Source organism: Micropterus dolomieu, linkage group LG23, assembly GCF_021292245.1.
Source record: "Micropterus dolomieu isolate WLL.071019.BEF.003 ecotype Adirondacks linkage group LG23, ASM2129224v1, whole genome shotgun sequence".
Taxonomy (NCBI): domain Eukaryota; kingdom Metazoa; phylum Chordata; class Actinopteri; order Centrarchiformes; family Centrarchidae; genus Micropterus; species Micropterus dolomieu.
In genome coordinates this window covers 18735756-18756651 of record NC_060172.1, presented here as the reverse complement: position 1 = coordinate 18756651, position 20896 = coordinate 18735756, and the positions used below count along the sequence as shown (strand labels likewise).

Sequence of the window (20896 nt, the reverse complement as noted above, 5' to 3'; positions counted from 1 at the left end):
GTAAGTTTGAGAAACTAGCAAGAAACTGCTGGATTTTGAAAGTATCCAACAGAGAAACTCCCACCCCCTCCCTTCTGGGCTCCTTCCAATGCCACGCCCCCCAAAGCACGTGAACGCGCTATGCCAACGCTGGAGTACGAGCACAGTGAAGCGGCTCCCATCGGGGTAAGAAAACATCTAACTTTATCATTATGAGACTAAACAACTAACCCAGCTGTTAGTACTCACTATCAAGCCAGCGTGTTATTATTGGATAGGTTTAAAAGGACTGACTTTGATTCAGTAACGAGCTGGCTAGCTAACTGTTAGCAACAGGTAGCTGTGCTAACAGCTGCGGTAACATTAGACAAAGCTAAAAACAGGCTGATACACATTTTCCCGTTACCACGAGTTACTCATAGACTGTATATAAGGTTACACTACAAGAACGTGAATTTCGTGTTAGACTCATAACATGTACGTGGTTTTGCATGTTGGAGCTTCCAGGGTGACAGCATTATTGTCTCTTATGAGGACTGCAGCCCAGAGCCAAAAACGCTTTGGTGGACACGGGCCCTAAGCATTTTTTTCTGACGCCATGAACCCACGTACTGACAGTCTTTGACAGTCATGTTTCAGCCCTCTCTTCATGCAGAGCAAGGACAAGATCAAGGACCAGAGCAAGCAGGCCTACATACTTTGTGGTGACATTTTTACGTTCACTAAAATTAAGTAGGCTACCCTACTTGCAACACATTGCCTCTACGGAAATTATGTATCATAGCAACCACAGCGTCTCGAAAAAAAACACTGCGCCTCCAAAATGCACCCTGGACCTCCCAGCCAGGCGTTTTCAGCTGGCAAAAAACGCTTTGGTGGACACAGGCCCTAACTGAGTGAAGTGAACCGGAAGTATTTCAGTGGCAGCCATGATAAGAGCTGTTCGAATTCTCTAAAAGCTGAGGAAAGGTGCCTCAATGCTTCCTTTCATATCTCCTTTAGCATAGGGTACACCGGACCATCCTTTACGAAAGGAAAGGAGAGAATGCCGTCCCACAATTCCTTGCGGCGGCAACATTTAAAGCAGCGCACGTTCTCAAACTCAAGCGATAAAATCCATCAACCACATTTAGCAAGATCCTTGCAATACAGACGCACATTATGATACTTTAATAAGACTCACAATTACCTTCTTTCTTTTGGTTTGTTTTCTTTTGGCTTTTTTGTAATCTAATACTGTTTCAACACCGTTTTATGTTTCGGGTTGTTGAAATAAGCCATTAAGTGTTTTCTACAATAAAAATAAATCAATCACCAACCATGACGGATAAAGGAGGTTTATCACCATGTAAGTTACCTTTGGCTATTAAGCCTTTTCTCTGTTATGCAATAACTTGCTAATATGCATATATCCTAAACTGTCAACAATAACGGAGACCCATGCGAGCTGTTACTAGTCTTGTAACGTGATCAAAGTGAGGATAATGTTGCAGCGTGTAACCTCACGTTATGTACTGCAGCCTTGAGCAAATTAATTTTACTTCAGTCACAGATGCTGACACACTCGCCTTAATAAAAACAAAGATCAAGCTGGATAACCTCTTCTGTAGGCGTTTCCCACACACCGATTTATTTGTGGCGGCCTGCCACATTATCAACGCTGATTTTCGATTGATTTTGTTACTATTTATAATGGGTGAAATTGTATTTGATAAGAGCGCTGCATAGCGCATATGTTCTCTCAGCATCTCCTCTCGCCCCGCCGCTCCCTCTCTCTCGGCACAGTTACGCTGTCATTCTGTGGGAAACACTGTATTTACATGCAGTTGGGATTCATGTTGATAAATACACCTATGGGTGGGCAGGAGGGTGAGTGTGAGCAAGCATTCTCAATGTGGCAACCCTGTCCATTATTTAGTGATTATTTAGGCTACCGTATCTGCGTTTTTGCTATCTAGGTTATTAAGTAATGTTTTCCACCGTGTTGTCCACCTTTAGATGGCCTGCATTACAACAACATGGGGCGCACTGTCAAAGATGCGCTTTTTGTAGTCCGTCTTCAGAACATTGTAGTTTCATCACGGCAGGTCACGTCAGTAAAATCCGCGGTCGCATAATTACGTCACCTAGAAAAGAGCAGTCGGATTCTCTTAAACCTGGTGTCCTCTTTTCCGAAGTCCTTACGGATTCTCCTTCATATCTTTCCTTGACCTAATGACGTTATCCATCGAGGTCAAGGAAAGGTGGTTAGGAAAGGAGATTTTTTTTGACTTTTCGGATGCAGCCCGGGACAGGACCAGGGTTGAGGCGAAGCAGAGGAGGGATGTCTCCAATAATGACATCCAAATGTGGTATAACACTTGTTTATTGTTATTATATACTATACAAAACTACAACCTATATCACAAATAGATACTTTTTAAACATCATTAAAAATATGTATATACAGGAAGAGACAAGGTGTGTCCAGAGGTGTCTTGACTGATCATGAAGATAGTTCAGACTTTACTCGTAGCATCGTACCGCTGCTGTGGAGATGATTATATATTTCACAATCACCTCTCTGCCATGAATATCACATTTCAAAACCAAACATATTACTTTTTGTTGTACGTTTTGCTGTATCTAGCAACACAGTTGGGGCAGAGACACCTGACTGAACTCCATGTTGACGGGGATCATCGGGTCTCCTGGTTCTGCTTCTAGGCATCTCCTCAGTAGTAAACAACCGTCAGAGGACGAGGATGGCACTGTGGAGGTCTGCGATGTAACTAGTTCTTCTCCACCTTCAATGACTACAAGCTCCACTTCCTGGACTTTTTTGTTGTACACCTTGCTGTACCTGATAATACAGAAAGGAGTATCAGCTAAGTGAAATGTTTGCAATACCGGACACTGTTTTCTTATACAGTAATAAGCATTAGCACATAAAATACAATCACAACAATAAATCAGCACCATCCATCTGTATTCCTCATACTGTACAGTCTTATTGACTCATCACTTACATTGAGTAAAATGCTTAGGAGTAATAAAAATGCAACATACTGAACTGTGTCATCAGCTTTTCTCCTGGCTGGACTGTGCACACGGAGGTTGTAATCCAGGCCAGCCAGCATGGTCCGATCAGAGTATACTGGTGAGAAGTACAGCGGCTCCAAATCTGCAGGTGACCTGAGGGCACAGTAGAAATAAAACATACAGTATTTTTTACTTCTAGTAAAATAAATAATGGCATAACAGAACCAATTACAGTAAAAGGTTTTCACCCAGTAGGTTTAGCTATGAACAGTGTCAAACTATATAATAAGTAGCTTATACAACAGAAACGCAAGATACTTAGGGACCTTTAGCCAGCATTGTTTAGGTACACTAACGTTGAAATGTCTTTCAGCACACAGCTACATCACCACATTTGTAAAAATGTCTTGTTCAAAGATATAACAGAGTAACATACAGTCAATCAACGCTTGCAGACACAAGATCGCACAAATAGATTAGATACAAGGTAAAAATAACGTTATGTGTAAACATAGTATAACAATGACCCTAGGTGGTGAATAACTAAACAGGTGTTCTGACGAGATATGCTGCCTTGTCGAAAAATGCTACCGTGGCGCAAATCGGTAGCAGTCTGTCGAGTCGCTCTGCCCTATCAAAAAATGCTACCTTATGTGTTCCCTTTTCCAATCCCATACAGGTATAACTCTCTAAGTATTACGACGTCTTCTGTTTTTTGATTATATTATAACATAATTTCAGGGGTAGCATATTCTGAGACTTATATTCCCCATCAAATAATGCGCCAACTACAAAATACTTTTATATTGCAACACTACTCACTCCGTGTGCACTGTAAGGAGATGGGGAGCATGTTGAAATACTATATTATGACATCTTCATTTAAGATATCAGAGGTAGCATATTCTGATAGACTACCGTAATAATGATTTTATTTTTTGATATTGCTGACTATCAGCCACTGTCTCGACGGCATGCCCAACAGCAAGGTTGCACAGATTTATGGGCGTGGAAACAGACCACGTTTGTGGGACATACGCATGCGCAGAACCGCTAAGTAGCATAAATCGACAGAACACCGGCGCAGTGTACACCTACACTAGCTTACCTAACGTTAGTGTCGGCAAACACTGCTCTCAGCTGCGCTGCTGTTTTCCAACTCAGTTACAGTTACATATAATTCATCATCTCTACTCTGGCTCGCTGTATGCTAAGTAGGTAGCTACATTGGCTACCGATTAAAGTAACAAATTACCATCAAAGTGAAAAAAGCCAGATTACCTGTCCAGCATAAATGAAGCGACCACGGTGTAACTTCAGCCACTTGGGGTACCTCAGTTGTCACCGTCGTTGAAAAGCCACGCAGACATCACCTCCGATCTTACTGCTTTGCTCGTCGGGTCTCAGAGCTGACCGGATGCGCACATGTGGGCAGCTCCTGCAGCAGCAATGCTGGTAGCCATGGCAGCGAAGGAGAGTGACAGTCAGCCAGCCAATCATTGCATTCAGTCCGAATGAAACGAGTGGCTGTGTTTACTGCAGACCTGAGAGGACTACAGACAACCGATTTTTATACTCTTTTTCAGACCACCTAACTTTTTAATATGTATTGGTGTATAAAGACAGTTTCAACAAATATGACAAAGTGTTTTAGAAACAACTTGCCTATCCTGCCTTTATATAACAGAAAATGAACTTTTCACAATATTCTAATTTTCTGAGATGCACCTGTACAGAGACCTTGTGTAATATAGGCTCCTTGATTTGCAAAGACCCGTGTGACTGATGAACTGAAGTGTTACCTCCACTAACTGTATGTTTTCAGTCCTAAATGATAGGTAATTTCAAAACACATCAGAGTAATACTGAAATAATGTATTCACCTGTAGAGTGCACTACAGCAACACGATCAATGTAAATGGCCATTCCTCAGTGGTTAAGAGTCTGACTCGTATGAAATGTACAATTTCAAATGACTAATATTTCTGGACAGGATTTAGTTTATCAACCAACCAGAAATCAAATTGTATTTTATTTGTATTTCACTTGATTTAAATTAAGATGAGTTTCTAAGAATGTTCCAGGATTAAAATAACCACTAAAGGGGACTGAAGTTAGATGACTTGACACATTTTACTGACACATTAGGAAGTAAGAATGATTCTATAATTATCTATGAGACAACTCCTAATGCACAAACATCAGGCAAAACAGAAATGCTTTTTTTTTTTTTTTTTTATGATCACTTGTAATGAATACCCAAAATAACTTTAAGTTACACACAATTGACAAAACTTTTGTGCTTGTGAATTTTTGTCACTTCAAAGTAAACCTAATCCCCTGATATACAATTATTTTCTAACATGGGACTTGGATTTGGCAGGAAAATCCCATTATAGAATAACAGACATTAAACAATGGTAGAACTCAAGAAAATGCGTGTGGTGATGTTATTGAAGGATTTATAGCACAAATAAATAAGGTTAAAGATGCAAACTGAAGCACTTAAGCAATGTGTTGATGAACAAAAAACATTTCCACTTGGACATTTGACACAATACCATTTACACAAGACCAAGATTAGTCCTCATTCAGAAACCAATCGTGAGGGCAATAATGAACCAATCATATGTCACTGTTCAGTCCATAATGAAGCCAGTCTAATAGGCCAGTCCAAACATGCAGAATCTCTGGCTGTACATTCTGCATCCAGCCTCTCCCTTTATGAGGATGTAATGAGGAGTGTAGTACAATAAAAGTTCACTCATGTTACCAACCTCTATATTCATGAAATGCAGCGCAACCACTGACGGCAAACAATGTTTACCATGTGAATTACTACTGGACTTAGGCAGGTTCAATAAAAATAGCCTGTTCAAAAAGGTAAACATTAATGGATACCAGTCTGTGTATCTCAGTGGGGGAAAACAATGAGATTCTACCTGTGATTGTCTCCAACACTAACCCTGAGAAGTACATGAGCGGAGTTCAAAAACAGGCCATCAATATGCTGTTCTGTGAATCAGTCAGGCTATGTCATCACCCCCAAACTTAAAGTAACCCTAAGACACATGAGTACAGTGATAAAACCGTAGTAACTCAAATCCTAACAGTAAAAAATAAAGTTCAAGGCACATCAACAGTCTAGAGTACAAATTATAGAAACTTGAAATGGCAGAGCTTAAGCCTGTAACTGTACACTACATTTCGATTAATTACCATGATGAGGCACTAGAAACAATAAAACGCATCTGTGTGCTGTTATCAGTAGAGGCAGCTTATGAACCAAGTAACAGAAAGAGCAATCAAATACAAATGAAAGCCCAAACTAAAGATCAAACACAGCATTTTACATTTTTATGGAGCCACACATCTGGACACTGTCCCTGCACACGTCTGCTCGTCAAGTTTAGACTTCTGTGAGCTGCAATTACTACTTTGACAAATTACTTTTATGAGCAAGATCACAATGTTAATTTTCACATTAGGTATCATTGATTAAGAGTTATCTTTAGTGTATTTTTTAGCATTCGGAGCTACATTTAACAATAGCTTGGTAAATGTATGATCACAAAAGTTGGTTTCTTTGAACTAAAGCCAAGCTTGATTTGAAAGAAAATGACCAAAAGCTTCCATATTTACACAATCTAACTAAAAAGATAATTTATGCATTGCCGAACTCCGGTTTGTAACGAATTTAATCCCTGTCCCAAAACGCAGTGAAGGCATTCACGTATAACTTGTCTTTAAGGCATGCTTCTATTTCAGATCATCTTACAGCTAAGTATCCCTTAAAACCACAAACAAAAACATCAAAACTTATTCGTACAGTCATCTTCTGCACCATATCCTAGTTAGATACACGGCACATGTTAATGTGTTCATTACATAAAAAAGACATGTGGAAGGTGCTGTGGTGTTACAGGTGGTACAACCATGCATGACAGCCAAATTAGTGGCTGGTTTGTTGTTGAGGACAGTTTTGAAGTCTTTCCAAAGCACACAGTCATGGTGTATGTTCGTATCTGTCTGTTAATTTCAGCCAGGTAAAAAATTAACCAAACATTTTGAGAAAGCACGGAGTCACAACAGCTGGAGCCCTCCTTCCTCATCTTGCAGGACCTGATCACACTTCTTCAAAGAAGGCCATCTGAGACATGTACGCAGAGTTTCGCTGCGAAACATGACAAGTATGAGCAGGGTAAGAGCAATGCAAAGGTGGCCAAAATCAGTGTAAAGAAATGTTATGTGTAGAATGTTTTCAACACCAAGCAAATATCTGTATATTAAAGTATAGAGCAGAATGTTTTAGCTTCAGGTATCCGAGAACGATTAGGATTTTCAACATAGTCCTGTCAAAAAAATGTACTGATAGAATAAAATGAAAAGAAACTCTAGTATCATGGGGTTTTCCAGTTTCCATTTGGGAGGAATATTTTTGGCACTGTCTTTCCCATTATGCTTTTGGCAATGTGAATAGGAAGTCCAGTGTTGCCATGCAGTCAGCTGGCTGTGGTCTACAAGTGAGCTCATTATTATGAAACATTAGGGAGAGGGGAAACACTTAATAGTATACATGTGGTTTATTCACTCCATTAGACATTCTGACCGGTAACCAATCATCAATAAAACTAATTATATCAGTAGTAGTAATAATAATAATAATAATAATGATAACAAGATGATCACGTAACATGATCATACGTACGTTGCTGTGAGGTATGTAGACAGGCTCCTGGACGTATCCCCTTGCTTCACTGCAGAGGTTGTACAGGCCAGCCTGTTGCTGCTGCTCCTCCAGCTTCAGAGATTCGATCTCTGTCTTCAGCTCCTTCAGCTGGTCCTGTAGGTGTTTACTCTTCTCCATGTACTCCAGCCTGCATTAATGCATGACAGGATATCATAAACAAGCAGAGCCAAACCGTCTCTCTGAAGTATTGTTGAAGGGAATTTAAACTCACCTCTCTCTCTCGATCTCCATAGACAACCTTTTCATGTCGGAGTCCTTGAAGTCGAGGCGCGTAGATGACGATTCATAGGCAAAGTCGGCTGCTTCAGGAGGAGCAGGGGGAGCAGGGGGAGTAGAGTAGGCTGCTATGAGCTGACAGACAGGCACACGTTTGTCAAGTAAGTAGTTAAAGGATGTAACACAACTACATTAATGTCTTATGACACAGAACTTCAAAAACTGAAAGCAATATGAAGGTTAATTTAATGCACATTATCAGCAAGTCACATTTTTTTATAGTAACTTTACTACTTTGACAACTTTTACTTTGAGCAACAATACAAAACCAAAGCAAACTATTCGTATCCAACTAATTCCCCTCCAAAATAAAACACAGCGATGCTTAGTTACAATCGCTCATTTATTATGTAACTTGGTTGCTAAAAAAGGTTCATCTGTACTACCTTTTTAGAGAAAAAAAAAAAAAAGTATTAATGTGCTACTACTTGTTTGCTGTGAAATTAAAATCGAAACATGAATATCCACCAAGTATCAATATATAAAGCTGGTTTTATCCCAGCGGTGTTTCCCACACAGACTATGGCGGGTGGGCCTCGGACCCACTTGAGGGTCCGGGCTCATGTGGTTCTCATATCGCGTAACATGAAGACTTCACAGCCTCTCTTCAGGTAGGACTCTCATACTGCAACACTTGTCTTTGTAAAGAGAGAAACTGACAGGATAAAGTCACTAGCCTGCCTGTCAGCTCGCTCTGGTTCATTTCAGAGTATTTACCATAAAGGCTTGAATACGCGTGCACTCCAAATTTAGGCGCGGCTAGCTTAATCGCCTTCTCACAAACGAGTGACAGAAACAGACCGTTAACGTTACCATAGCTACCTCAAAGGAAAAGTGGTTGTCTCGAGTCGGATGCAAAAGTGTGTGAGCAAGCGAGCTAACAGCAGCGTTGAGCATTTCCTACAAAAACACAACGTTGGAGGTCTGTGATGTTATTATGAGATTTGTAAAAATATTTGTGGATCATTTTGAAACTATGGTGGAACAAATTAGACTGTGGCAGGCCGCCATAGTATCGTTAATTAATGGGAAACACTGCCCAGTCTCATACAACCCACAGGGGAAGAGATTCACACCTCTTCTGTGGCAGTGAAAGACATTCTAGGAAACATAAGAAATCACTAACTGAAGTAGAAATAAATGAGGCAACAATAATCTGTCCTAAAAATAACTCCTAATATGCACCGACCATCACAGATTGGTGAATCATTCTTCAGAAGTATCAAATATAAATCATGAGCGCTCGCGCGCGCGCGCGCGCGCACACACATACACACACACACACACACACACACACACACACACAGCAGTGTTATCATCACCATACAGGGTATGTTGTTTTGGTGATCTCCAGCAGCTTCTGCTTGGCTCTCCGCTCAGCGTCCTTTGCCTCCGTCAGGTCCTGTTTCAGGTGATCTGCCTCCTTCAACCTGGAACCAGAGGTTTAGTTAGATCCAGGCTGATGGAAGTAATACTGTTATACAGTAAATACTTGGGAGTGTTATAAGCAGAATACTGTATGTGTTTCTAACTTATTATGGATAAAAGGGCAGATATAACTTAATGGTAACTATTGGTCTTTTTTACTGAACAGCTAGCTTTTTATTTAAATCTAAAATAATGAATTTGAGCTGAAACAGAGTGTCCCAGTACTATTTGTAGAGCTATAATGCAGAGGAGGAACACGTCGTCTTCCCTCTCACATTTAGACATTAAAGTCTGTTTACAAATGTTGTATAAAGCCTTTTGTGGCTCTACAGGGAGATGCGTGAAGTCTGATGTCACATGACACAGAGTCAGACTGCTCCTCAAGGCTATATTAGCTGCTACTAGCATAACTGAATCTTCGACCAATCTGTTGGCGGGCGAGTTGCATTGTGGGTAGGTTTATGTGCCAGGTTGGACGCCTGATACCTAATTCCTAGACCAAAAAACATTTAACTAGCAGACCAGACGCTTAAAGTAAAGTTTAACATCATGAATTACATTAAATGTGCCACTTTAGATACTAGGTTCTGCTTTAATCTCAATCATTTGTAATGCATCAAATGTAATGCATACATAAAGCTGTAGGTGAAGTAATAATTCAGTAAAACAAACGCGACACTATTCCAGACCTCCTCTCGGACTGCTCCACCAGTTTGACAGCCAGCTGCTCTGCCTCCCTCATCTTCTGCTCCATCAGCCTTTTCTCCTCCTTGGTCTTCATGGCAGTGACCTCTAACCTCTGCCTGTCCTGCTCAGCTTCTGCAGCCTTGTGGGCCAACAGTTTGGCCTCCTCCTCAGCAATCTGGGCCTTCTCTGCCAGCAGGTCCGCTGTCTCCTCAGATCGCAGCTAGAGAAAATGGATTGTAACATTTCAGTAGACAAACATTTATACAAACTAGTTAAAGATAAATTGTGGAAGACTTTAGGGCTTGTCATGATGGAGGACTCCGGCTCTACAACATTAATGCATTAGAAAACCGGAATGATGCCCAAACTTGAGCTCTCCCAGAAGTCTCACGTCCAGGACGAAGCTCTCACCAGTGCCTCGTTGGCCAGTCGTGCCTCGTCCTGCAGCTGGAAAAGTCTTCGTTCCATCTCTTCTTTTGCTCGTTCTGCTTCCTCCCTCATTTGTTTTTCCCGGGCCAGGATTTGACGCTCCATCTAGATGGAGAAACCCATTTAAAGTTAAGCCAGTCAACCGTGATGAAATAATTATGACTGTAGTTTCCATATGTATGCAACTTAAACATCACGTCTAATCTGCAACTCTCACTACTCCGGTGGAGCGGAGAGAGCACTGACCTTCTTGCGAGCCTTCTCCTCTTTAGCTTGAGCCTTCATCTGCTGCACTTCAATGGAGTCCACCTTCCTCCTCCTCATGAATAGATCATGGTTACCAATGCATAACTGCAGGATCTAGAGACGCAGGAGATACAAGCAATATCTTATTTCATTTAACTTTGTTATATTACATTTATGAGGACTAGAAGGTAAACCAACCAGCTTGTTGACGCGCAGTTGAGATGAGTAGAACTTGAAAACATCTTTCTTCTTGTCCAGGGGTTTGATTGTGAACTGCAAGAAGGAAAAGTTCAGTTCTTCTGCACGGTTGACACTACATTTTCAGCAATGTTTTGACAGACAGCACAGCTTTGATGCCTTTACAACAGTGCAGCCTAGAGTGAAAATCCCATACTGAAAGGTTGCAGGTTTCACAAACAGCTGTATGTGCTGGCATAAATAATAGAAGTGTCTCAACTCAGGCAGCAGGAAAGTGATGAGGGCAAGAAAATGATCAGCATTCAGTCTTAACAAAATCATTTCCATCCAGTTAAAACATGGCACAAGATGTTGCACCCATTTGTCCAGTTCCAAAGTAACATGAATTTGGCAAAAAACCTATTTACCTCCTTTTCACTGTAAGAGATGTTGCGGATGCCGCTCCAAGGAAAGGACTTGTTAGGGTTGAGTTTGCTGTTGGGGCTGTAGATGTGAAGACCCTGAGCATCCACTCCGAGTAACAGCTCTGTGTCCCTCTTATTTTGCTGTCAATGTGATGTGTAAAACAGAACAGTAAATCAACATGACATTAATGTTTAAGGTAGCATTTTTTTTTAAATACCATGCAAAATGTACCTGACAGAACTGCAATGCACAGTGATTTACACTCACAGTAATGGCAAAGTAGCTGACACCGTACATCTCAAGGTCCTGGGCGATTTTCAGGTATTCCATTTCAGCTTCGTCCCTGTATGGTCAGCGTAACAATAAAGAAGAGAAGGCATTTCAAACCGTGATACATTTGTCACACTTCAACTGCAGAATCAAGGACAATAGCGCTTGCCATGGTGTTAAATTCTCTTTACATGCTGGATTTCAGAAGCCCTCTTGGGTCAGTCCTACCTGGCGATGCCTCTGTGCTCTGCATACCAAGCTGTGATCTTCTCCTCCCACATGTCCGCTGTCATTTGGTATTGCATCAAAACCTGGGATTCAGACACGGGACCCCAGGAAAAACATTATATACACACAAAAGCACTGGCTTACTAGGGTAGAAAATACACCAAACAGACAACTGCTATAAGTGAATAAACTATTTTAACATGCTTTCGTGGATAGTCACATGAGCTGTAGTGTGTACTTACTCTTTTTGGCAAAAGCTCATCTTGTGCCAAGAAGCCTGGCTTGTGAAAGTTTGGGTCATAGTCCCCATACTGTGAGGGGGAAAAGTGTAAATTGATCACAAAAGAAAGAATTTCAGGTGAACTTTAATCAACACTATTTTTTTAGATACAGGCAGGACAACCATACTGCAGGCACAGCAAATGACACTAAGGGACATTTAACCTTGCATAGCTTTCTTACCTTGGCTTGGACAGCATATGATGCCAGCAGAACAGATGCTTCGGGGGAACAGAATATCTCTTCATCTAATATTTGTTTTTTCACCTACACAAGAGTGTGAAGACGTGTGTGAACATGCATTGAACCAAGTAAACATTTTTCATTCAGTTTTCTAAAACATGGAGATAAATTCGACCTACATGTAAGAATAAAGCCGCCATCAAAATCTCCATAAGTGGTTGTATAAAAAAAAAAAGGAAAGGAAATGCAATTAGTTAGATTACCTGTAAGAAGAAGAGGTGCTGAGTTATTTCTTGGACCAGCTCTTCTTCTACTTTTTCTGGGAAGAATTTAGCCAGGAAATGAAATGTTATGGGAGAGTCCTTGGGGACCTCCTGGTCTAAGACCTTGGTGAGCAAATAAACAGTAGAAGAAAAGCATACAAGAATGTGTTTATTAGACCGCACTCACACAAAAGCCTGAATGTCGTGTCATGATCAATGTCTGTGTAATTAGTCACTAGCAACACACTAAAGTAATTCATTGCTTAATTTGTTAACTGATAATTTATCAACAATTTAAATAATCAATGAATTACTGAAGTAATTTATCAAGCAAAGATGAAAGAGACATTAGCTCCTTCCAGATTCTCAAATGTGAGGATTTACTATTTAATATCATCATAAACTGAATATCTCTGGGTTTTGTACTATTTGTCAGATAAAACCAGCAATTTGAAGATGTCTCCATGGACACTCATGCTTTGGCTATGTTCTGACATTTAGAGATTTAAAATAAAACAACTAACCACCTGAGCATTAGTTGAAGACCTATAATTCTAGCCGAAACTTTCAAATCATTGCATTATGCAAAACATTTAAACCACATAGTATCTGACATACTGTTCAAGTCCTCACTTAGCCAGTTTCACCCCCATGTGTTCACTCCTTCACTCACCCTTTTCTCTTGTTTTAGCCAGGCATAGGTGTCTTTTACTGTGTACCTCAGTCCAAAGAACCAGGTCTCCCTCAAACCAACAGTGCGACACACCAGGTCAAACAGGTCTTTACCTTTCCACTTCACCTGAGAAAAACAGCAAGTGATAAAGAGACTTAAGATGCTAAAAGCAAATGTGTTGGTTTGCAGCCTCTGTAATCCTTTTTCAATAATTAAATAACTCAGAAGCATATTAACTGACACATTCTTTGTAAAGAGTAGAATATCACTTTAAACTTTATGTGGAAATCTTGATGGATTTACTGACACCGTTTATTTAACATCATAGAAAATTAATACACTTTTTTTATTATGACATAAAACATACAATTAACATTCAGGGGAAAGGCAGAGGCACTATATCACACCGCAAAAGCCATATATTTAACAAAAGTTCAGACTGTAATCTACAGCCTAAATTAATGACAAGATGAGATGCATCAGGATCTCAGCAGTTGTAAGACATAATTCAGTTGGTATAAATCTTACCTGGCAACAGTGAATGTTTAAATATATGGAGAAACATGCTCAAATCTTTTCTCCTTCTTTATGTGTAGTGCAAGAACTTCAAAGCTTATATATAAGGAATCTCTAAAGTTTGCAGACTATGGCTTGTGCAAAACAAATTATTTTATATGCAAGGATGTTTATGGCCGTTCTGAGATGGCTAATTTCATGTGAGCTAATGAATGGTTATAGATGCAAATGCATACAATGAATATATGTACATGGAAATGATACTCATCCGTACAGAGATAGATAAAGCATCCTTTAAGGTTAAAAAGTTGACTAAATAAATCCATACCTCACAGCTGAACTCCATTTCAGCATCCATGGTGATAACTTTGACTTTGAAAGTCTTTGGCTGTTTCTTCTTTAATCCTAGGATTGACATTTTGAGGGTGTTGCTGTCAAAGAAACCTGAGGAAAAGATTAGAATAAGTATTCCAAGAGTAGAACTGCAAAACATGACATGTGATAAGATAGATGCACCTAGTATCTAAAATGGAACATATAATGTAATTCAGGATTTTAAACTTTACTTTAAGCAACTGTTCTGCCAGTTAAATGTTTTTTGGTCTGAAAATTAGCTAGAGGGCGATCAAAATGTAATGTTTTTAAACGGTTTTACAGAAGAAGAAAAAAACGGTTACTTTTTTGTTAAATACAAAACATGCAGCTGAAATGTAGATGAGGCCCATTACCAGGGAGCACAGTTACAAACTTCTGCCGTTCAAAAAGGCTCAGAAGAGGATGGGCTTGAGACCAATGCTAAGCTAACTGATACCACTAGACAGCGTTAGGTTTTCAGCTATGCCACGAAAACGGACCAAAACAAGTTGTAGAAAGAGTGGAACTTTAGAGAGAGGTCCATAGTGAACGGTATCCAACGCGATGACTTTGTAACTATTAAATGTGTTTGAAATATCACTTGGGAAAAACTTTGCTATCGTTATCGGAAGCTACGTGGTTTAGCAGGGTTAGCTTGCTGTTAAACATCAGGAGGACTTTCCAGAAGATTTTTGTTTTGACTCCTAGACACTCTACAGGTGGGAACACGAATAGCAGCTTGGGATAGCGCTACTGCGCATGTGCAAGAATTTGCACGGATGCCGCCTTCAGGGGTTGTCTGAAATATTGTGTTTACCGGTGCTTTAGGGCAGAGAATATAGTGGCTGTTAATAATAGCAGGGGCTCCGAGTCAAACCTGTGGGGCAGTATTATCTGTGTGGTTACTGACTATAAAAATAACATTAAAAGCATCTGAACATTCAGGCAGCTGAGAAGGCAAAATATGGGTTTTTTTTGGTAAAAAAGTAGAAATGTCCGTGGACTTTCATTTCCCTGACAGTCTTCGCTGAGGGAATTGCGGACCGTGAACCCGCTGTTACCGCTTCCTGGTCCATTTAGCTTTGTGCTGTGAGTCTTTAATGTTGTTCCATTATATTTTTTGAAACAGCTAAGAGAAACAGCTTTAAATCCGAATGTGAACTTGTGAACAAGAAACTACAAGAAAAACAACCAGCGAGTCGACTGTGGGTAACTCTGTTATTAATTTACTATGCATGTTCACCTCTTGTGTAAAAGGCTGTGTTACGTTATTTTATATAAAGTCAGAAAAGTCTAGGCTCCCAAACAGTACAAACAGCGCAACTGAACTGAACTTAACAGTAGCGCCCACTGCAGTAGCTGCACTATGTTTCAAATCGTTCCCATATTTTCCATAGATTCATATAATTAATTAAACAGTTGAAATTAGCCTTTGCAAACTATCTCTTCATTTCAAATTTTAAGTTTGCATTGACATCACAAAACATATCACTGTAAGGCCAAATCAAAACCAAAATTAAGGTGATCAGCTTGTTAGAAGATGAATGGTGTCATAGGCAGGTGTGAATAAGCACCCTTAAGGTCACCACTTAAGATATAAGCATACTGAACTGTTATTTTCATTCACAGTTTAAACATAAGGAGCTATAATGAATGTTATGATATCTGTTATCATCTCAACTATATTGTCTCTTGTTTTTTTTCTTTGAACAGGTTTGTGTATAATGTCAGCTGTCACTAATACATTTGAAAATGTGAAAGCAGTTATCTTATCAGCTCATAAGAGCACCACATCAGCAGAAAAGGTCAACTTCTACAACTCCTGGGCAAAGAACTATGATCAGGTGAGATAAATGAAGAACAATAGGGTGATATCAGCTTAGATTTTCAGTATGTTTTTATATTTTTGTCCAGTTAAATTATGGGAAAGGTACTTAGATATTATTGTGCAGAAATTAAATAAAAACATGGGGAAAACCGTACTAAGAAAAATAATGCAGTCCAACAATATATATTATATGGCTCTGTATCTGTGTGTTTTATAAAATACAAAATGGCTAGCCAAATGTAGTTTTACAGTGCTCACAGCAATTCTACAGTATACAGTAAAGGCCACTGGTCTTTCTTAAAACTCCTTTAAATAGGATGTGGCTGTCCTGGACTACCGTGCACCAAGCCTGGCAGCAAACAGCATCTCCTCCCATTTCAGCGGCGACCGTGATGCAGCTGTCGTGTTGGATGTGGCCTGTGGTACAGGACTGGTGGCCAAACAGGTAAACTCAAAAGATAGAGAAGAAAATGTGTATATTGATTCCTTTTTGACAAAACTACAAATTTTCTATTTTCTATGAAATATGACTTATGTGTTGATGTCTGGTCAGAGTTTAGAAGTATTTTGGGTAAATGTTATGATGATTTAATGATCCTTTTAGAACAGCACAGACCCCCTCACTATCAGCTTTTAGTTTCCACTTCAATTGATTTGACCAGAATGACTGATTAACAACCAAATTTGTCTCTGTTGTACAGATGAAGAGACATGGATTTTGTCATTTTGTGGGTATTGATGGAAGCGAGGCAATGTTGGAGTCGGCCAGAGAGAGCGGGCTGTACAAGGATCTGAAGCAGTGCATGCTGGGAGAGGAGCCACTACCTGTCCAGTGGGGTAATATAATGGTTCATAATTTCACATGGGTCATCGATAACTGGGATTTAGTAGGTTAACCTCAGGCAGTGGGGTTTATTCGGTATTTGTTTTCAGATTGATTGTTATCATTTGTCTTTGTTATGATTATTTTGCTATCTGTTTACGCGCTATTTTTCTTATTTATTACCAATTGGTTGTTTTATTGTCAATGCTGTATGTTCCCCTGTGATCGACTTTGTAAACTAATCTCTAGATATTACGGCCAGTATGCCTAAATATTATTAATCTTCAGTGTTATAATCAGTAGTAGCAGTAGTTGTAGTGACTACTTTTAGAACTGTGATAATCTCATTTTGAACTCTCTTATCTTCTCCACCTTTCCCCTCTTCACTTTCTCCTGCAGGTTACTTTGATGTAGTTGTGATCGTTGGAGCACTGAGTGTTGGTCAGGTCCCGGTTGGTGCAGTCAGAGAGTTCTGCAAGTCCACCAAACCAGGTGAGAATGTGTTTTTTGGTTTGATGTTGTCTCAACTGCAGTTTTGATCTTTGGTTGTCTTGCAGTATCTGCTCACTGTAGGTGAGTTTTTAGTTTTCATCACACAACAGCACTGCACTGTTGCCTGTTTTACACTAGGTGGCTACGTTTGCATGACAACCAGAAGTAACCGTGACAATGTGGACTACAAAGCCGCCCTGGAGCGTGAGTTGAAGCAGATGGAGGAAGAGGGGCTCTGGACATGTGTAGAAGTAGCAGAGGTGGATGACTGGGAGAGAGCGGTGTCAGAGCTTGAGGACGGCTACATATCTGGTGCAGTGTACCTGTATAAGAAAATGTAGCACAGTGCATTACAATGTAGATGTGACATCACACCAGCAATTCAAAGCAGCATTATGCGAGAAGATGCAAAATATGACTTACATTGCACTTCAAAAATGAGGTTTTGACACTTTCAGTCTCTTAAACACCCAAAGTTGAAAATGTGAACCTGCACTTGCGGATGCAAATGTAACACTTGAAATATTCATGACTAAATGTTTGAATTTTGAATGTTTAACAATGTCCATGTTACATGCATAGGAATGTTGCAGTGAAATTGGTATTGGAAAAATGCTTTTTGTCCTCTTCATAAACAGATACAGATGTACAGTATTGTGTGGATATGTAGTAAAGTCTTCCTAATAGAAAGTGATTGCATAAACAAGAGAAATGTGTAATAAATGAAGGTGTAACTATGTCTGTTTACTCTGTGTATTTAGTGCATTAATATCTGCAATAACCAAAATAATTGGCTAGTTCATGTGTATGAGTAAGAATCCGTAAACTTTTTTACTCAGTTTAAAGATTTAGTACTGAACTGAACAAAAATTCTGGCACATCCAATTGTTAATTTGTTCAAAACAGTCACGTAGCGCTATATGGGATCATAGTCCCCTGGTGATATAGTTATGTAAATTTTTGTGTGACCTGCATAATTGTGGTAACATATTTTGTTGTTTTTTATGATCTGAGCCAGTGGAAGCATGTAGATGTTAAAGAGAAGAGGTCCCAGAATGGAGCCTTGGGGAACTCCACAAGTGAATTTTCTTAGCACAGATGTGTAATTACCTATAGACACAAAGTATTCTTTAAACCATATTAGTACTGTGCCAGAAAGTCCCACACAGTTTTCAAGTCGAACATGTCAAAAGCAGCACTGAGATACAATAATACCAAGACTGAAATTTGGCTACTGTCAGTGTTCAAATGAATGTCTTTAAAGACCTTAAACCTTAGACCTGGTGTGGTCGAAACCCTGACCCTGGAAGACATCAAAACAGTTATTTAGTGCCAAGAAAGCACTAAGCTGTTGAAAAACAGCTAAATGACTGCAGTTTTCAGGGCCTGTGAGGACCTGAGAGGAGAGACAGGTTGACAATTTGTAGTAGATCTGAGGCCATGCAGTTAGAAACATTTTTGAAAAAAAGCTGTTGGCAGGTTTGGTTGTATTATGTCCTCCAGGTTTGCACTTCTCAATTCTAAGTTATAAATACAAAGTCTCTCTTTGTAGATGTCATAATGAACCTGGAGATTCGTTTTCTGCCACCTGCATTCAGCTTTTCGACACTCTTTTTTTGAGTTCTAACCAGCGTGGCATTTCTCCATATAGACCTTTTCTTACCAGAGACCACCTTCACCTTGGCTGGTGCAATGGCATCAATAACATTTGTATCTTCAGAAATGATCTACAAGCTCATTGACTGACACCCATGATAGGGCGGGTGTGGAAGAGGAAGCCTGAATAAATATTTCACTGGTGTTTTCAGTGATATGCCGTTTTGTGATTACCTCTGTTTTAACATTCGTGTGCACGGAGATAGCACTCTCAAAGAAAACACAGGAATGATCTTGTCATTGACAGTACTTGTCACATGTGCAACATTAAAGCCAAATGGTCTACACATTGTTGTCCGTATATAATAGTCATCATAAAGAGCTCTAGAGGTTGAAGAGTGGGGATGGTGGGATAGGGATGTTATTACTGCTGGCTTTAGCTTTTTCCACACTTCCTGTGGCACAGATGATGGCAGTGCACCTTAAGCATTCTCTCTTGCTCTTAGGTGGAAGTAGTAACATGACCCTTCATTTTCACCTAAACACAATATGAAGTGACTGCAGAGTCTGTATGATTTACTGTAGCTGATACCTTTCATACAGCAGGGAAATGTCTCCCTCTTTCTAATTTTTAGTCAAGATTAGAAATTTCATGAAATTTTCACTGTTGGACATGAACATGAATTATGAAAAGACTGTATTTTGTTAAAAAAAAAAAAAAGTGTTTTGGTTACCACCAGAGGGCTCAAGAGAACAGATATTAACTTTCTGTGCTTCAGCAATTTAACAAATAATTTATAAGATCTAACATCATAATATAAGATGTAAAATACTATCACAATGTTCTAACATAGGACAGTTTTTATATTAATTTATAATATACCAGAGAGAATGAGAAGTATTGAGACAGAGTGAGAAAACTGTTTTACTAACATCTCTGAATTTAATCAGATAAGCCTCAATCTAAAAGGCCTCTGATAAATGTGTTTCTGTGAGTGTGTGTGTGTGTGTGTGTGTATTAATAAACATGGTGTATGTCCAGCTGTGACTGCATGAGAGGGTGTCACAGTAAGTGTTCCACCAGCGTGTAGCAGCTTGTATTTTCTCAGCAGCACAGAGATCAAGCTGAATCACCTGAGTCCTTGAATCAAACTATCAAACAATAACACTTGTTGTTGTTCCCATTCATTCAGCCAGCTGATGTTTAGAGACTATATAACAAATACCTGCTCTACCACTCTACTTTTGTGAAGATGTGTAGCTGGACAATGAGGGTTGTTTTTGGTTTGCTGCTGTTGCTGTTCGGTCTGTGTGGGTCAGGAGCTCATGGGGAGGGTGGAGGCCTCGGCGAGGTGGGTGAGATCAGCCAGTTTCAGAAGACAGCTCCAAGAGATGCAGATGAGGAATCGACCAAGCAGACCACAGAGCAAACCACCACTGACATCTGGGCGGAGCTGAGGGCACTGAGAGACATGGTGGTGGAGCTTAAAGTGGAGCTGAGGAACATGGAGGCCAGAGTGAAGGGCAGCGAGAGCCAGGTGAAAGACCTGAAAGCTGAGCTGATCGTCACCAAAGTGCTGGTGGATCTGCTGCAGAAAGAGAATTCTGGTACAGACTGGTTATTTTTCCTGTTGAGTGTTGTCCTGTAAGAGGTTTACTGAAGTGTGTCAGAGCACTGATGCACTTATTGTGAGCTCCAGAATACCTCTTGATAGAATAATTTAGCAACATTTAATAAAAAAAAAATACACAAACAAAAATCTAGCTTCTTCTGATTTGCAGTCCAAGAAACCAGACTGACTGTCACCGAGAGCATAACAAGTGACCTAGAAAGAAAGAATGCAGGTATTTCACTGACAAACATGATAGTTTAACAGTTTTCATGGTTTATTATTTTCCATGCTATTATTTTAACTTGTGAAAAAGGTTGCACATACTCATTGTTAAGCACAAAATACAGCTGAGGCTGATA

General features: G+C 39.8%; 2 protein-coding genes across 4 annotated transcripts; one reads left to right on the top strand and one right to left on the bottom strand.

Annotated features, from left to right (window-relative positions):
- Nucleotides 1-5445: 5445 nt before the first annotated feature.
- On the bottom strand, nucleotides 5446-14909 carry nf2b (NF2, moesin-ezrin-radixin like (MERLIN) tumor suppressor b). The gene is made up of 17 exons (XM_046039690.1): nucleotides 14560-14909; nucleotides 14160-14275; nucleotides 13316-13441; nucleotides 12643-12765; nucleotides 12380-12463; nucleotides 12160-12228; nucleotides 11918-12000; nucleotides 11687-11762; nucleotides 11422-11559; nucleotides 11015-11089; nucleotides 10817-10930; nucleotides 10553-10675; nucleotides 10144-10361; nucleotides 9354-9456; nucleotides 7962-8101; nucleotides 7709-7877; nucleotides 5446-7174 (listed from the first exon to the last, which is right to left on the bottom strand). The coding sequence occupies exons 2-17, from the start codon at nucleotides 14247-14249 to the stop codon at nucleotides 7127-7129; spliced, it is 1779 nt and encodes a 592-aa protein (XP_045895646.1). The 5' UTR covers nucleotides 14250-14275; nucleotides 14560-14909; the 3' UTR covers nucleotides 5446-7126.
- mettl27 (methyltransferase like 27) lies at nucleotides 14535-18067 on the top strand. Of its 3 annotated transcripts, XM_046039692.1 has the most exons (7): nucleotides 14535-14904; nucleotides 15315-15390; nucleotides 15899-16029; nucleotides 16330-16458; nucleotides 16715-16850; nucleotides 17236-17328; nucleotides 17467-18067. In XM_046039692.1, exons 3-7 carry the CDS (start codon nucleotides 15910-15912, stop codon nucleotides 17667-17669), a joined length of 681 nt encoding a protein of 226 aa, XP_045895648.1. In that variant the 5' UTR covers nucleotides 14535-14904; nucleotides 15315-15390; nucleotides 15899-15909; the 3' UTR covers nucleotides 17670-18067. The 3 variants fall into 3 exon arrangements, with proteins under 3 accessions (XP_045895648.1, XP_045895647.1, XP_045895649.1); XM_046039691.1 differs by lacking the exon at nucleotides 14535-14904 and having other exon boundaries at nucleotides 14976-15390; XM_046039693.1 differs by lacking the exons at nucleotides 14535-14904; nucleotides 15315-15390 and adding an exon at nucleotides 15256-15274.
- The last annotated feature ends 2829 nt before the right edge of the window (nucleotides 18068-20896 follow it).

Coding starts and splice junctions, on each gene's coding strand:
- nf2b (XM_046039690.1), bottom strand. CDS start 14,249: ATGTCAATCCTAGGATTAAAGAAGAAACAGCCAAAGACTTTCAAAGTC. Junction 11,763..11,917: donor GAGCACAGAGGCATCGCCAG/GTAGGACTGACC, acceptor CTGACCATACAG/GGACGAAGCTGAAATGGAAT. Junction 7,175..7,708: donor TCTACATACCTCACAGCAAC/GTACGTATGATC, acceptor CATGTTTCGCAG/CGAAACTCTGCGTACATGTC.
- mettl27 (XM_046039692.1), top strand. CDS start 15,910: ATGTCAGCTGTCACTAATACATTTGAAAATGTGAAAGCAGTTATCTTA. Junction 16,030..16,329: donor GGGCAAAGAACTATGATCAG/GTGAGATAAATG, acceptor TCCTTTAAATAG/GATGTGGCTGTCCTGGACTA. Junction 17,329..17,466: donor CTGCAAGTCCACCAAACCAG/GTGAGAATGTGT, acceptor GTTTTACACTAG/GTGGCTACGTTTGCATGACA.